We start from the raw sequence: 15,924 nt of genomic DNA, 5'->3' as shown, positions 1-15,924 counted from the left end.
GCTTGACTCCCTCTTCTTTGTGGCAGCCCCTGAGATATTGGAACACTGCTATCATGTCCCCCCTCGTCCTTCTCTTCGTTAAACTAGACATACCCAATTCCAGCAACTGTTCCTTATATGTTTTAGCCTCCAGTCCCCTAATCATCTTTGTTGCTCTTCTCTGTACTCTTTCTAGAGTCTCAACATCTTTTTTACATCGAGGTGACCAAAACTGGATGCAGTATTCCAAGTGTGGTCTTACCAAGGCATTGTAAAGTGGTATTAATACTTCACATGATCTTGATTCTATCCCTCTGTTAATGCAGCCTAGCACTGTGTTGGCTTTTTTGGCAGCTGCAGCACACTGCTGGCTCATATTTAAATGATTGTCCACTAGGACTCCGAGATCCCTCTCGCAGTTACTACTATTGAACAAGGTACCCCCTATACTATACCTGTACATTTGGTTTTTCTTGCCTAAATGTAGAATCTTACTTTTTTCACCATTGAATTTCATTTTGTTAGATAGCGCCCAGTGTTCAAGTCTGTCCAGGTCCTCCTGTATCCTAAGCCTGTCTTCTGGAGTGTTGGCTATTCCTGCCAGCTTGGTGTCGTCTGCAAATTTGATTAGTTCCCCATCTATCCCCTCGTCCAGATTGTTGATGAAGATGTTGAAGAGCACTGGGCCCAGAACAGAGCTCTGGGGCACCCCACTACACACTTCCCTCCATGTAGATGCAGTTCCATTGAGGACTACATGCTGAGTACAGCCGGTCAGCCAGCTACGGATCCATCTGGTGGTGATGCTGTCTAACCCGCATTTTTCTATCTTATCAAGTAGTAGGTTGTGATCTACTTTGTCAAATGCCTTACTAAAGTCCAAGTAAATTATATCCACAGCATTCCTCTGGTCCACTAATTTTGTCACCTGGTCAAAGAATGCAATAAGATTTGTCTGGCATTTGACAAACCCGTGTTGGCTTTTAGTAATGACTTTGTTTGCCTGTAGGTGTTCGTTGATTCGTTGTTAGATTATCTTTTCCAGAATCTTCCCAGGTATTTGTTTCACAAATTGGTAATACAGGGCAGCAAAAGGGGTCAAAAATAATAAAGAAAAGAGTAGAAGCAATCAATAGGGAAGAAGTATAAAGATTGCCCTTCACAATTTATCAAATATCTTCCAAGATAGGAGTAAATTCAGTGGTGGGATTCAAATATGTGAACAACCGGTTCTCTGTGTGGATGCCGCTTCCAGACGTCCATTCTGGCTACCAGTTCTGCCGAAGTGGTGTGAATTGGCTGAATCCCACCACTGAGTAAATTCCAATGTTGTACACAAGAAGAAAAAGATAGAGGGGGAAGGGAGAAACAAGAAGAAAAGAGAACTACAGATTTTATAGGAAATGTTCATCTTCTCCATAATTACCTCTGTTAGATTCTTAAAGGCTCCCCATATACTCTCTACAATTGCTAAGGTTTATATCACAGCATGCTTGCAACAAAAAGCAATATTCTGTAAGATCTCAATTTTTATCATCACCTGCTTTACAACTTCAGTTTATCTCATATGATTGGATCTTTTAAAACTGCATTATAAAATATATACTACCGTCCTGTGTACTATCTGAGCACAATATGCTACCCAAAATGTTGTTTTGTTTTTCCATTCTATTTGGAAATACAACTGATAATTACTCAACTGGTCTATATAATTATAGGAACTAGAAGAAATACAGGGCCAGATGTTTAACAATGAGAAACATAAATCCATGCTACACAAAATGAATAGGACTCACAACAGCCAATGGGAATCTGCCTGACTTGTGCCCATGAAGGACAACTAGCTCCTGGACGCATATAGAACCAGCAGCAGATGTTCTATCGAAGTATATATAATGTGATGGCAATAAATATCTATATGTTAAGATAATGCGTTTATTGCAGCTGTATCACAAATCTCCATCCCCAAATATATAAGATTCAAGGTTGTTAATCTGATGTGTATGTAGAAGGGGTAAGTATGTTCATTTTCTAATATGAGAGTTTATATTCCTGAGTTCAGAACAAACCAGAAAACTGTAAACAGTCAGATTGTGCTGCAAAGAAATCAATCTATAGAGTACTATCACAATGTATAGTGTTAATGACTAGCACTGTGTGCACAAAATAACATTTGTGTTGGAAAAAAATGGTTTTGATTTAGGGAGTTGTGTGAACCAATTACAATTATGTAAACCTACTCAGTTCTGGTTCATTCAATAAACTACGATTAAAGCAAGCAATGATTTTGGTTTGTTGTGTGATACTAGTCATTAAGTGGAGTTCTATTTTCCTATCAGTTTTCACCACAAGTCACAAAGCATATTTTCCTTCTATGCTTTCTGCTATATTAACAATCTAAATATAATATCTATCAATGTAGAAGATAGCACTTTAGTGTCTCTTGCTGAGATTATAGAAATTGTCTTGCAAACTCTTCTATTATTAGATTCTCTCAAGGAGTAAATAATTTTATTGTTGAATAGGAGAGCACTGCAGGAGAGGAAATATACACTGAGTTCAGTATACAGACACTTAACCATTGTTTAGAAACCTTAAAAAATTACCAGGCTATTTAAAATTCTATAAATTATAAACTATTACAGCAAATCCTGAGATTTCCTAAAACCAGCTGCTCAAGATAGTTCTTGAGATATGTAGACTTATTGAGATCCATTGGTCTAAACTTTCAGAGGAGAATGACAGAACTGGAATTATCTGGAATTGAATTTAAAATTGTACAAAGAGTAATGGTATATTCTGCTTCTCTGTAAGTATTATTGTTTATCTTGTATAATGATTTTGGAAAAATGAATGATTAAGCTCCTTTACCTCCTTCTTGGGATGTCTATATAAATATATAGTATAAGATTATTCTCCAACTGTTTGATTTATTTCTGGTATTCATTTACAATTTGATGTCACTAACTTTCTACAGTTTCTGAAAAGAAACAGGGACACCTCACATACAAAACTTTCTCTGGCATATTCTGTTTTTTATGTAAACATACCAAAATATACTTTTTCATGTAAGCTTGTGTAATATAGTCTTTCTTATGCAGTTAACTATAATATATGGCATTTTAAAGATACCATATCATCTTACCATTGTTTGGCAAGTCAGTATAGAACCTACTTTAAATATATGATTACAAAAGCAAAACACAGGTTGCTTTCAGGTTGGTGTTACCAGATCATAAGAGTTTTCCTTAAAACCCCTTAATTAATATTTCTAGCCTATATTAATCAGGCTACAAATTGGGAGGACTGTAAGTTTTAGTCACATCTTAGTTTCCCATATACAGTGGTACCTTGGTATTCATCATTCATTGGTTTCAGAAGGAATGATGAATACAAAAATGATGAGTACCAAACAATTTTTCCCCATGAAGAAATGATGTAAATGAGTCACAAGGCAGCTGACACCAACAAGTGTGGCTGGTGTCGATAAGTCTGGTTTGGTGTCAACAAGTGTGGTAGGCGGTCACAAGCTCAGGTGCTGATTACCAAACAAATGATGAGTACCAGAACAAAGTTTTCATGTCAGAATGGGTCAAGTATCAAATTTGATGAGTTTCAAAGCAGTTGAGTACCAAGATACAACTGTATATAAGAGTGGAGGGAGGGAGATTTATACACATATATACATATACATGCATGCATACAATTCTAGAACAGAAAGAGGAGAGATCTGTACTTACATTTGCATACTTTGCAACATTGGCCAGTTATATGGACTGGAAGGCCATCAGAAGAACAATTCAATAGCGGGCAGGCCATTCGTCGGCATTCCACCACTCCATTCTAAACCAAGAGCAGATAAATGCAATAGTGAATGTATGAAATGTTATAATTAGCAGAATCTCAGTAGCATTAGATGTCATTCTTCAGTGCGCAGAATCTTATCTAACCCCTACCAATATGAACCACTACTAGATTTCTGGGGAAAAAAAATTCTTTTATCCCACTCCCCCAATCCCAGCAATTGCCTAAGAATGACAACCAAGAAAAAAGAATCTGATCTTCTCAAACACATAAATAACACCTTTCACATTCTGTCAATCATCTTCAACATTTTAATGAAAACTTTTCTATTTTCTTGAGCAAGCAAGACCTTTTTTACGATACTTATCAAATAATTTCAACCAGGAAAGGTTTTCATACTAATTCAGTTCCTCTGCTATTCAAAATGATAAATACTAGAAACATAATATACATATTGCTGCCATCTCCGTTGCAACTTAAGCATAATATTAATGTTTCTTTTTCCTGTTATCACAAAGATGCCATTTAACTGTGCACTGAAAGCTCTGAAATGTGTAAAACATTCTAAAATAATTAAGTGGTAAACTTTTTGTTTTTTTCTTTATGTTATGCAGGTAGGTCACAATTAATTTGAGTTTAATATAAGTAGTTCTTAACTTATGACCATAATTGACCCCAGAATTACAATAATAAATTGTTTCATTTGTAAATCAAGGCATCATACATACATGACCAGACTCAATTTTTTGCAGTGTAAACACTGCAGTCATTAAGTGAATGCCACAGTCATTAAGCACACTCAACTATTGTTAAATGAATCCATGTTCCTCAATAGCTGGAACCTGGAAGTAAATAGTAAAAACTGGCAAAAAAAATATTGCAAACCACTGCCTTATGATTATGAGAAACTGCAAATGGCCATAAAGGTGAGTTGGTTGCCAAGTGCCCAAAATGTGATCACTTGACTATGTATCTTGGGGCGGTGGGAGCTGTTGTAACTTTGGATGGTTTTTAAGCATCATAAGTTAAGGTCTACCTGTAATGTGATATTATATTCCATGTAATACAAATTGTAAATTGGTACCAGGTTGCATTTAATGCAACCCAAAAATTCTGTTGTCGTGAAGCTAGCAAAAGTTTTAATAAGAAGAGGCTCTTTAATACATTAGAGCAAAAATCTGATGTCATTGAATGACATGAACGTGATTTTAGCAACACCAAAATAGGATGAGATGTTGGAATGTGTGGATCTACAGCATATTTTTTATTTTTATTTTGCTTTAAGTTTAAATTATATGTAATTTTTATCCTTTACTGTAATCTTTCATTGCTATGCAGATAGAAATTTATGTTTAAAATTTTTCATTGCTTACTTCCATCGGGTGGAACTGATCATCCAATATAACTTTGAATAATATGAATTCAAATAATGCAATCATTTTGTAAGATTCATTAAACATGCTAATTAAGACCTACAGTATACATATTACTGTTTGTGAAGGTTACTACAAAAATTTGTATGATCTATCCAAGAACCAATATCAAATTGCAATAAGTTGCTTTATCCTCATATATAAGTTAGAAGTGTCTTACTTTACATGTGCAATTTCTGCAGTGATCATCTTCTACCCATGAATCTTTGTCTCGGTAGATGACTCCATTTACTTGGCAAGTCTTCTCACAGTGACAGTTTTCCAACTGACTAAGTCTCATTTCTGCATAATTTAGCTATAAAAGAAAGTTACTTGATTTAATTTCTGGAACATATGTAAACCGCTGAAGTAAGAAATTCTACGATAAGGCGGCAGAGAATAGCAACTGGCTAAGAGGTAAATTTACAATCGAAATAATACAAACAAAGCACTAATTATGATCGAGAGTGGAACAGAACAATATTTACAAATGTCTCATATAGGGAGGTCATCGCTATATAATACAAACAAAACATAATTATTCAATTAATTTATTTAAATGTTACTTGTTTATTCATAAAAAAGCCAGAAAAAGCAAGAGCTTCCAGATATCCAATGGATATGAGAAGACCTTTTCAAAATCATAGTTCTTCAAAGAAGGCATCTCACGCTTGAAAACAAATTGAGTCTCTTTCCCCACCCAGCCCTAATTTAAAACATCCCTGTTAATCTGGACTGTTCTGAATAGTCTTATATCCAGATCTTCTGTTTCTTGAGCTCCTTCGATTGAAAATACCAAGGATTCTTGGTATTCTAGATACCAAATAACTCCACAGCCTACTGCATAAGTAGTTTGCCACATCCAGAGGACAAATTTCTGACAAATAATCAAAATATATTCTTGGCTGAGAAACAAGGGACTATGATTTCTGGTCATTTCAGAATTGCACAAACAAATATCAGTGCAGTTAGGAACAGTGGGATTGCAATTACAAAGATACAGGTGTCTGGAAGTAGGCACTTATATCTACCATCTGATCAGCTCATACAAAGCTCTATTCTGAGCATTCTCAAAAAAACACATGCTACTGCAGGCCACAGTGAAATCAATTGCTCCTAATTTCTCTTCCTTCTCTTGCCTGCCTTGAAGAGAAGAGAATGTTGCTTCCTTTGCTGCTTGTTAATACAAATTGCTGAAAGCCAGTTTCACTGACAAGCTGCACAAATTTTCTCTAAAAGAAAAGCTTTAACGTGAAGTAGGAGAAAATACTTTGGGAATTAGGAGCCGATTCAATGCAGCAACAAAATTCTGGAAAAAGACTTTTTAATTTTTTTTTAAAAAAATGTGCTTCATATGTGCTCCTAATTCCAAAGGATTTGAAGGATTTGCAGAGCTGTGTGTACTGCCATTAATGTAAAGCAAATGTACAAGTTTTACCATTATCAATATATGTAAAGACTGACCCATTTAGAACAGGCTTTGTAATTATCAAAAAACCAGTATCCACACTCAAGGTATTACCTGTACTACTATTAGTTTAGCCAACAGTTGAATTACTTAGTGATGACATTAAACTTTTTTTAAAAGAAAGAAAAAAAGCTAAAAATAACATTATATACATATGTATTTGTAAATGTGTATGTATGTGTGTGTATGTATATATGCACATACCTATCCACACACACATACACACACATATACTTATATAAATAAAAGAAGAATGTCCAGCATTAATAAAAATGCCAGGTATCAATATAAGCTCCAAGCTAGACAGCTCAGTTTTATCTCACTTTAATACTGTAAAAAAAAATCACTGCAAATTCAAAGAAAGGCAGAAACAATTTGGCCCAATCTGTTAACTGATACAAAATTGTACATTGTATGGCAATCTTCTCTGCTTAGGACCCTTTTGATCACTGAGATGCAGTGTAAAGAATCTAGAAGTCTATATTGATTATACATTTAATATTTTGATATTAATTATATATCAGATGTAATTCTCAAATAGGCAACAGAATTATTTATTGAAACTGCAGGAGAAAGATCCATTAAGGGTGTATATTGCACTTTGTATATACCCACATATTTTTCTATTTTAGGCCATGCTATGGTAATATGTCCTATTTTCATTCAATTGTACAAGATTTATAAAATTATCTTCTAAAGCTTTTGTATATGTTTCAAATCTAGATTACATAAAGCACAAAAGAACAGAAAAATCAGAAAATAATATTCTGATTATAGTTTTCTTATTTCAATTGTAGAGCCTTATTTGTAGTTGGGCAGCTTCTATTCTGAATCAAACCTAATGCAAACACAAATCATATACAATTTATGGAGGAAAATGCATCATTTACAATCGTGATTTGCAATACTTATCAAGTGATGTGAAAAGTGCAATCCTTTACTGAAGTGCTACTTTCTTGAATTTTACATTTCTCTGCAGCTCTCACAAAAAGATTAGTGGATATATTTTTATGAAATAGCGTAAGTGTGTGAAATGTATAAGAGTGTGGTCTATTATCTTCTTCCAGGAGTTTTTTCACCTTTTTCAGTCCAGCTTCCCATAACCTGGAATTCATTCACCAGGTCCAGAGCTGTTTATCTTCTGAGCACAGATATAGTCAACCTGGGACGCCCTCTATTTAGGCACATCTTTTTAAAACACAGACCCATAAAATCAGCACAAATATTTCCAGATTCAGGAAGTTAGAATCAATATGTGTTTATTAAATGATGGGATGTTTTTAGTTTTGTTGTTCAGTTTTTAAAAAAAAACAAAAACAATCTGATATGATTTTTCTAAACCCATAAGTGATTCGAGTTCATCATTAGAATGGGTATCTGCCACTTTTTAAATATCCCTTGAGTTCCAAAAATTATTTTATGCTTTAAAAGTAATTGTTCTTTGATAAACCAATAACATCTAACTTTTTCAGCAATTACTATCAAACATTTCTGCATTTATATTTATTAAAATATTCTATATATTCATAATTTAAGCAATGTTGCTTCAGAATGTTTACTTTAAAATATGGACTAATTTAAAATATAATGCATTGTTAATTATTATTAGGCACTCTAAATAGGTTCTAAAAGTTTAGCAAGGCCATCTGGCTATCCTTCCAGAATGCATTGTGCCTTTGATGGAATATTAGATTCTATACTGTGATGTTAAAGACCAAATTTATGATGAGAGAAGCAATTGTTCTTTCTTTTGGAAAGGAAGAACAAATATGTCTTTTAAATCTCATTTCTATTTAAAGGTTATGAAAAGAGTATTAAAGAATATATACAGTGGTGGGATTCAGCTGGTTCACACCACTTTGGCAGAACCGGTAGCTAATTTTTTGTTGCCCAGGCCCAGAATGGACTTCCGGAAGCAGCATCCACACAAAGAAGTGGTTGTTCACATATTTGAATCCCACCACTGAATATATACAGCACAACACACACACACACACACACATTTTTCTTCTCTGTTCTTAGTGCACCACCCTATTCAGAATTAATATGGGTGGGAAAACACAAAGCACGACTCACAGCCACTAGCTAATAGTGTGGGCAGGGAAGCATCAACATCAGCAATAAGGTAGAACATCCAATGGAATCCTTGCCCCTTTGAAACATGCACAAAATAGACAGGACTTCCATTGTGATTCTCTGTCTTTCATGTTGCTGACTTTGACAAGTTCCACAGGGACTGCTGAAACAAAAGTAAACCATGAATTGTGTATTCATTAATAAAAATAGAGACAAATGTGCCATTTGCTAAATTAAAATTATTGATTAAAATTAAAAGATATATGTGTATTGCAAATGTCAGAAGAAGCATTAAGGAAAACAAGGAACACGGACTTAAAAGAATACTCTGTTTGTATGGATACAAGTAAACTTCAGAATGGTAATAAAGTATTCACTAATCTTAAAACCAATAAATAGCACTTAGCACTTAGACTTAAATACCACTTCACAGTGCTTTAGAGCCCTCTCTAAGCAGTTTACAGAGTCAGCCCCCAACAATCTGTGTCCTCATTTTACCGACCTCAGAAGGATGGAAAGCTGAGTCAACCTTGAGAATTGAACCGACAAACTGCAGGCAGCCTCAGGCAGCAGAAGTAGCCTGCAATACTGCATTCTAACCATGTGCCACCATGGCTCTTTAATTGCAACAAATGACAAGCCACTCAATTAGGACTGACTCAGCATATATTAAATCCACTAGAATGCTTCTGAATTGTCTTATTTCTTTCAGTTACATGAGGTGAAATCTAATATTTTTCTTTTTCCAAACAAACCTGTTCAAAGCATGCTGTAAAAATAGGGCATGCTTAAATGAAGACGGAGCATCAATAAACAGCCTAAAGGAAAAAAATGAACACTAAAACAAGATATATGTCAGTGAATTCATGCAGAATTTGCAGCCTGGTATATTTTTCATTCAAAGCTTTTATTTAAAACAAAAAGGCCAAGAACTTTAAATTTTTAATTCCACTGTTTTCAGTTGGAAACAACACTACAAGTCTGCACATGTTTATTCAGAAATACTCTATGTGTGTGTTCAATGGGTTAGTCTCAGTTAATAGACTTTTTTACTGAAATCAGCAGGATTTGTAACAATTTTTTATAACCGTAGCAATCATTTCTCTGCTTTACCATACATAAATGTTGACAATTCTGATAGACTCATCCTACCAATCCTGGTCTAAAATGAGACATAAGTTTGTCTGCAATATAGCACAATTCCACACAATTTTTCATTGCAATAAAAAAACAAATTCCTTGTTCTCTCTAGACCCACAGTCTATTCAAAGCATTATGAAATGCACATAGAGTATACAGAACAACTGATGGCATACTCTTTCTCTTTGCTTCCATCTTCTTTCCCCTCCTCTTATACAACAGTAAGGATATGGACAGAACATACTTGCCAGAGTATTGAAATACTTGTTTGCAGATAGTTTTATGACATTGTCAGATCCTGCAGATGTTTCATTACTAGATGACATCATCAGTACTTTGAGCACTAGTGATGTTACCTAGTCTGGGTAATGAAACATCTGCAAGAAAACAACCAAACGCAAAGAGCATCAAGAAGCCCTCGTTTCAATCCTGAGCTACAATTTTTTCTCCTTTATCAATTCTCAGGTTTCCCATCCATGATTTAACAGGTTCTTATAGTATGGATTAAGTTGATATAAACCCATTGACAAAAAATGGGGGGAAAATACAGACATAGTGGCTTTAAGAGACGGAGGAAATAGCAACTTGGATTAAAAATTGTGAGTAATAGCCAGGTACCTACTTTTGCTGTCATTTTAGCCAGAAGCTCTTGTAAATCCATAATTCCTTGTACCAGGCTTAAGAAGTCACTGCAGGTAGGGCAGGCTCAATAAAAAGAAAGAATAAATACTATATTATTAAAAACCAAACTGAACAAAGAAATAAAATACAACGTGTTTACCATTTAGAGGCCAAATAGATGTTGATTGGAACATGGTAACTGTTAGACTAGGAAAGCTATACATGTATGACAATAGACATCTCTACGGTTTTGAAAGCCTGATCAAAATGCTTTATCTTTTTCTTACTATCATGGTGAAACAAGCTGTTGCTATGCAAGCCTATAACAGAAAGAGTAAACTTATCCATTGTAAGTGTCAAGTGTTAAACATAAAAGGTGTGAATAACGGGAAATGAACGGATCTTACTTACTCTTTGTTAGACTGTATTTGGTCATTGTACGGAAACTGACGACGAGGTTCGTTATTAACCGTAAAAGTACGGTTGGGTTGGTCTATACTTCTTCGTTCGTATCGGAGGTCCATAGTTTAGCTCTGGAAAGCCCCTGCTGTCATTCCAAAAGGGACTTGGAAGGAGAAAAAAATATGGGTGTACTTCTACTGCAGTATTGAATAATAAATGTAGAGTAATTATTGGATAACTATCAATTTGTATAAAGTAAACAGAGTGGGCAGAGGGCTATAGTTGAATTGCAAAATTTAGGCAATCAGTTTCTATAGTCATTTTATTTGCACTGTCAATTGAAAGTTAACCAATTTTAATTGCAAATTCTAATTTGCCATTGCTATTTTTGTCCTGTTGCTCAGAAATCAGATAGCAGAAGAAATGCAATTGAAATGGTTATAATTCTCAGGACCAGAAGAACTGACAAAATTACAGTACGAAGCCAAACGTGAAAACTGCATATATTTCTTAAAGGACTTTAGATCTATATTACTTGAGATAATCTAGATGTGTGCTTTTAATGTTGAGATTTGTTGATATACACACAGATACACATGCAAATAGACTAGAGTTTTAACTGAAAACATTTCTGCAATTAAATCTTAGAAGGAGCCTTTCTATATTATCCAGGAAGGATAAGCAAAAAGTACCATTATTCATGGCGATGATAGATAGATAGATAGATAGATAGATAGACAGACAGACAGACAGACAGACAGACAGACAGACAGACAGACAGACAGACAGACATCTCCTAAAAAGATAAACCAAGGTATTCTGCTTCTACCTAAAGTTAGAATAGCAGATATTATTCTTTTCTTGATAGCATGGATACTCTTGCCCTTTATTTATTCCTCAATATAGAAAGTATTTTGTTAAAAAGAGTAACAGTCATAAAGATTCTCAATACCATAAATGGGCAATACCATAATTGCCATAGGGCAAAATTAATGGAGAGACAATCAACTATTATTAACATCTTATAAAAACCTGAGAATCACTGGTTACTAATGGTTGGATTTAAAAATTCCAAAACTTCCAAATGAAATTTTAATAGTAAATGGTTTCCTTTTGTGAAAGTAAAGATTTGGCAATATCATACAAAAACATCCCAAATATTTGTTATTTTAGAAACAAAGTTACAAAATTGGAAGGCCTCATTTAGACTAGCAAATCTAATTAGTTGCTCAGTGCAGAAATCTAGATTAAAACTTCCCCTAATAAATGACTACCAGCCTCTAGTTCTGTGGTGGCGAACCTATGGCGCGCGTGCCACAGGTGGCATGCAGAGTCCTCTCTGTGGGCACGCGCGCCATCGCCCCAGTCCTAGGCCTTCAGCTGGATTTTATAAAACCTTTCCGCTTTAAGCCTCCGCCACTGTGTGCAAAAAAAAAAAGGTTCAATCAATCAATCAATTTCAACTTCTCCTGGGGAAAAAAAAGATCTCGCAAAGTTGGAATTGATTGATTGAACTTTTTAGTCCCACCCAGTCTGCAATTACCACCGCAGCCACGCCCACCCAATGGGCCACGCCTGCCCAATGGGCCACACTCACTCTTGGCCATGCCCACCCAATGGGCCACGCCCACCCAGCACCCAACAATACATAAGTGGGTTTTGGGTTGCAGTTTGGGCACTCAGTCTCTAAAAGGTTCACCACCACTGCTCTAGTTGAACATATCTAGTGCATGGAAACCCATCACTTATTTAGGTTCCAAGATTCCCGATTACTTTGACTGCATGTTTGTAAACAATGGGGACGTGATGGCTCAGTGGTTAAGATGCTGAGCTTGTCAGCTAAAAGCTGACCCGGGTGCTATGCAATAGTTGAACTCCCATTATTTGCCCCCTGCCCACCTAGCAGTTAGAAAGTATGAAAATGCAAGTAGATAAATAGGTACCACTTTGGTGGGAAAGTAACAGTGTTCCATGTGCCTTGGCATATAGTCATGCTGACCACATAACCACGGAAGTATCCTCAGACAACACTGGCTCCTTCAGCTAAGAAACAGAGATGGTCACCACACCCTAGAGTCGGACACGACTGGATAGGGAAACCTTAACCTATGAGTAAACTGCATGATACAATCCCATGTAGGAGTATCTAAGCTCTTTTTCTGCTTAAGAATGCTGATAACTCTCCTGCCTAAAGACAGAAAAAAGGTAGCAATATGTGGGAAAAGAAAGAAAATAGCTGTTTAGGAAATTCTAATTCAGCTTTATGGTAAGTTCAATTTAGAAAATAAATATCCATGTTTGTCAGTGTGCAAGAATTTATGAACTGGAATAGCCATAGCAATAAACCAGCTAATGGGAACTGTTATTTAATTGAGACATAGGATTGGCTGTGCGAGGCATGTGATCCAGCCTAGGTCTGGGCATGTCTTAGTCTCTCCCTGTGTCCTGATCTCCTGAGTTAGTTGTTGTTGTTCTCTACCACATTGCCAAGAACTGAATGAAACTGTATGTATCATGTTTATATATATTTTATAGATAAAGTTTTTCTAAACTATGCCTCCTGCTCATTTTGAATGTGTCCTTATTTTTTTGGGCTTATTTTTGCAGTGGAAAGCTGTAAAACTCTAATAATGTTTTTATATAAAATGGACATTATCATACAGGAATACTAAGTCTAAGAGCTATATTCTCCTATAGCCAGTGGTGGGATTCAGCTGGTTCATACCAGTTCAGCAGAACCAGTAGCTAATTTTTTGTTGCCCAGGCCCAGAATGGACTTCTGGAAGCAGCATCCACACAGAGAACCAGTTGTTCACATATTTGAATCCCACCACTGCCTATAGCCCCTCGGTATCTATATTCGGGAAAAAAATAATGCTCTATTTCCTAAAAAAAAGGCGGAAGGCAAAAAAGAAGATGGAAAAGAGGGACTAAGAATGAATTACAATCTATTTTAACAGTTTGGTGAAGACTGCAGAAGGGCATAATGCATGAATTCTCAAACTCCATTATATAGCAATTTCCTAAAAACATAAACTAATTTATGTGACACCCCTCTTCCCAGTGAATAAAATTGATGATTTCTTTGGAACTGGGGTGGGCCCTAAAGAACTATATCACTTCATAAAATATACGCAGTCTTCATCATATGTACTTTCTTGACTTGAACTGAAAGAATGCATATTAATTCCTCATTCCTCATGCATAACTTGGGATTAGCACATGCTTTAGCAACAATGAACAAAGTTTGGAAAACACACTACATTAAACAATATAAATATAACTTAATATGCTAAATATAAATTGCTACTTACTGCGATTCAGATTAGGGCACTGAGTTATATATCCATTAGGCATAAAGATGACTTTCGCATCTTGAATGATACCCTTTGTAATAGAAGAGAAAGCTGATAATATATAGCAACGTAATTAAAATGCACAAAATCATTCACTACGCATCTACTGTTAGGCTCTAGAAATTGACACAATTATAGTTTAGACTCATATTAATTTAAAATAATGAGCCATATTTTCATTTTTAAAAAACAAAAAATCACTTAACCTTATTCAGGCATCTTGGCAAAGTAAAGCAAACTAATGATCTCAGAGACTAGATGAAAATTTCTGACACCAGCAAGATCCTAAACTTCACAGAATAGAAACTCAGGGGCCAGAGGCCCCATTGGAATGGAAGTGAGGAAGAAAGCTTTGTCTATGGAAATCTCTTGATACAAAGATCACTGCTACAACCCCAATACAGGGTGGGGGGGAAATAATTAGAAGCAGACCAAGATGTGGATGCTCAAATTCATAGCTTTAACACTCTCTGGACATGCCTGTTGAAAGTGACAGGAAAAGTCACCCCACCAGGCATCTTTAGCCTGGTTAATATGAATCCTATGCCCACAATTCTCCTGTAATTCTATTGACCTGGATATGGATCCTATGAAATTCATCAGAGTTCTGAATAGATATAAATGCACTGTTAAAATAATTCATATTCATGGTTCTTTTACAATTTTTCTTCATTGAAATTGATTATGAAGCCCACCTTGGTTTAGTGCAGTGGTACAACTATGCACATTTTTATAAAAGCACCAAATTTGCCACGTTTGCATGCATTCATACTGAAACTCATTTTGCAAAACAGCAACATACAAAGGTCACATACATAACTCATTGTTCATGTTCAACAGGCTAAAATTCATACATATCAGAATGATAGGGACTCAGTTCTTAAATACACTGAAATAGCTTTGAAAAGGTAGAATGGTAGAAAATTGATATAATATATACCTACATATGTATAAACCTTTATTGTGGTATGTCTAGGCTCAGTGCCTACTTAATCCAAATCATTCTCATTCTCATTTTCTTCATTTTTTCAGGTACTAGGGGCAGTACCTCCCCATCATATAACATAAACTGAACAAGCATCAAAACTATCACACTAATAGGATACAGGACAGAAGATTCTCTGAAAGATGAAGTCAGAACAAAACAAAGTATATAGTTCCACTATATCAGTGTTTCTCAATCTTGACAATTTTAAGGCATGTGGACTTCAACTCCCAGAATTCCACAGCCAGCATATACTGTCATTTGCTTTCTCCAATTTCTTGGTCTTTGGCAATCTCTTTTCACTTTTATGCTTAATAATCTGTTTGATTTCATTTCACAGTTCTTCTGCTTCCTTATCAATGAGGCCCAAGGCTTCAAAGCAATTCTTCATGTTGTCCTTGAAAATTATGGATATATATATACTGTATTCACAAAGATGTACCAAACGCAGAATTCCGAGCAAACCTATAAAGCACCTTAAAATCAATAGACCTCAGCGAAGAAACCCAACATCAAATATGCCAGACAGTCATTCCACTTCTGAGACACAAATGAAACTCCAGCATCTTTACAAAACAGGAACTGCAGGCAATGAAGTCCCCCAAAACCGACAGCAACATCATCATCCTTAACCCTAACTCTAACCCTAAGCTATGGATACGTTACGTGGATGACACCTTT

At 35.5% G+C, this 15,924-nt stretch overlaps 1 protein-coding gene across 1 annotated transcript in view; it reads right to left on the bottom strand.

Annotated features, from left to right (window-relative positions):
* The window catches only part of LOC107296259 (protein kinase C-binding protein NELL1-like), a gene marked incomplete at its 3' end in the record, with an annotated part of 376,505 nt that overhangs the window by 167,042 nt on the left and 193,539 nt on the right, over nucleotides 1-15,924 (bottom strand). The window contains exons 6-9 of the mRNA XM_015825608.1: nucleotides 14,217-14,289; nucleotides 10,502-10,584; nucleotides 5,377-5,511; nucleotides 3,720-3,822 (exon numbers count right to left, since the gene is read on the bottom strand). Coding sequence (XP_015681094.1) covers nucleotides 3,720-3,822; nucleotides 5,377-5,511; nucleotides 10,502-10,584; nucleotides 14,217-14,289 — 394 coding nt within the window. The remainder of the gene's footprint in view (nucleotides 1-3,719; nucleotides 3,823-5,376; nucleotides 5,512-10,501; nucleotides 10,585-14,216; nucleotides 14,290-15,924) is intronic.

The sequence above is a fragment of the Protobothrops mucrosquamatus genome, unplaced genomic scaffold (genome assembly GCF_001527695.2).
Source record: "Protobothrops mucrosquamatus isolate PMUCROS unplaced genomic scaffold, P.Mucros_1.0 scaffold2711, whole genome shotgun sequence".
NCBI lineage: Eukaryota > Metazoa > Chordata > Lepidosauria > Squamata > Viperidae > Protobothrops > Protobothrops mucrosquamatus.
Note: the sequence above shows the minus strand (reverse complement) of the source record. Positions and strands in the feature narration are given on the sequence as shown.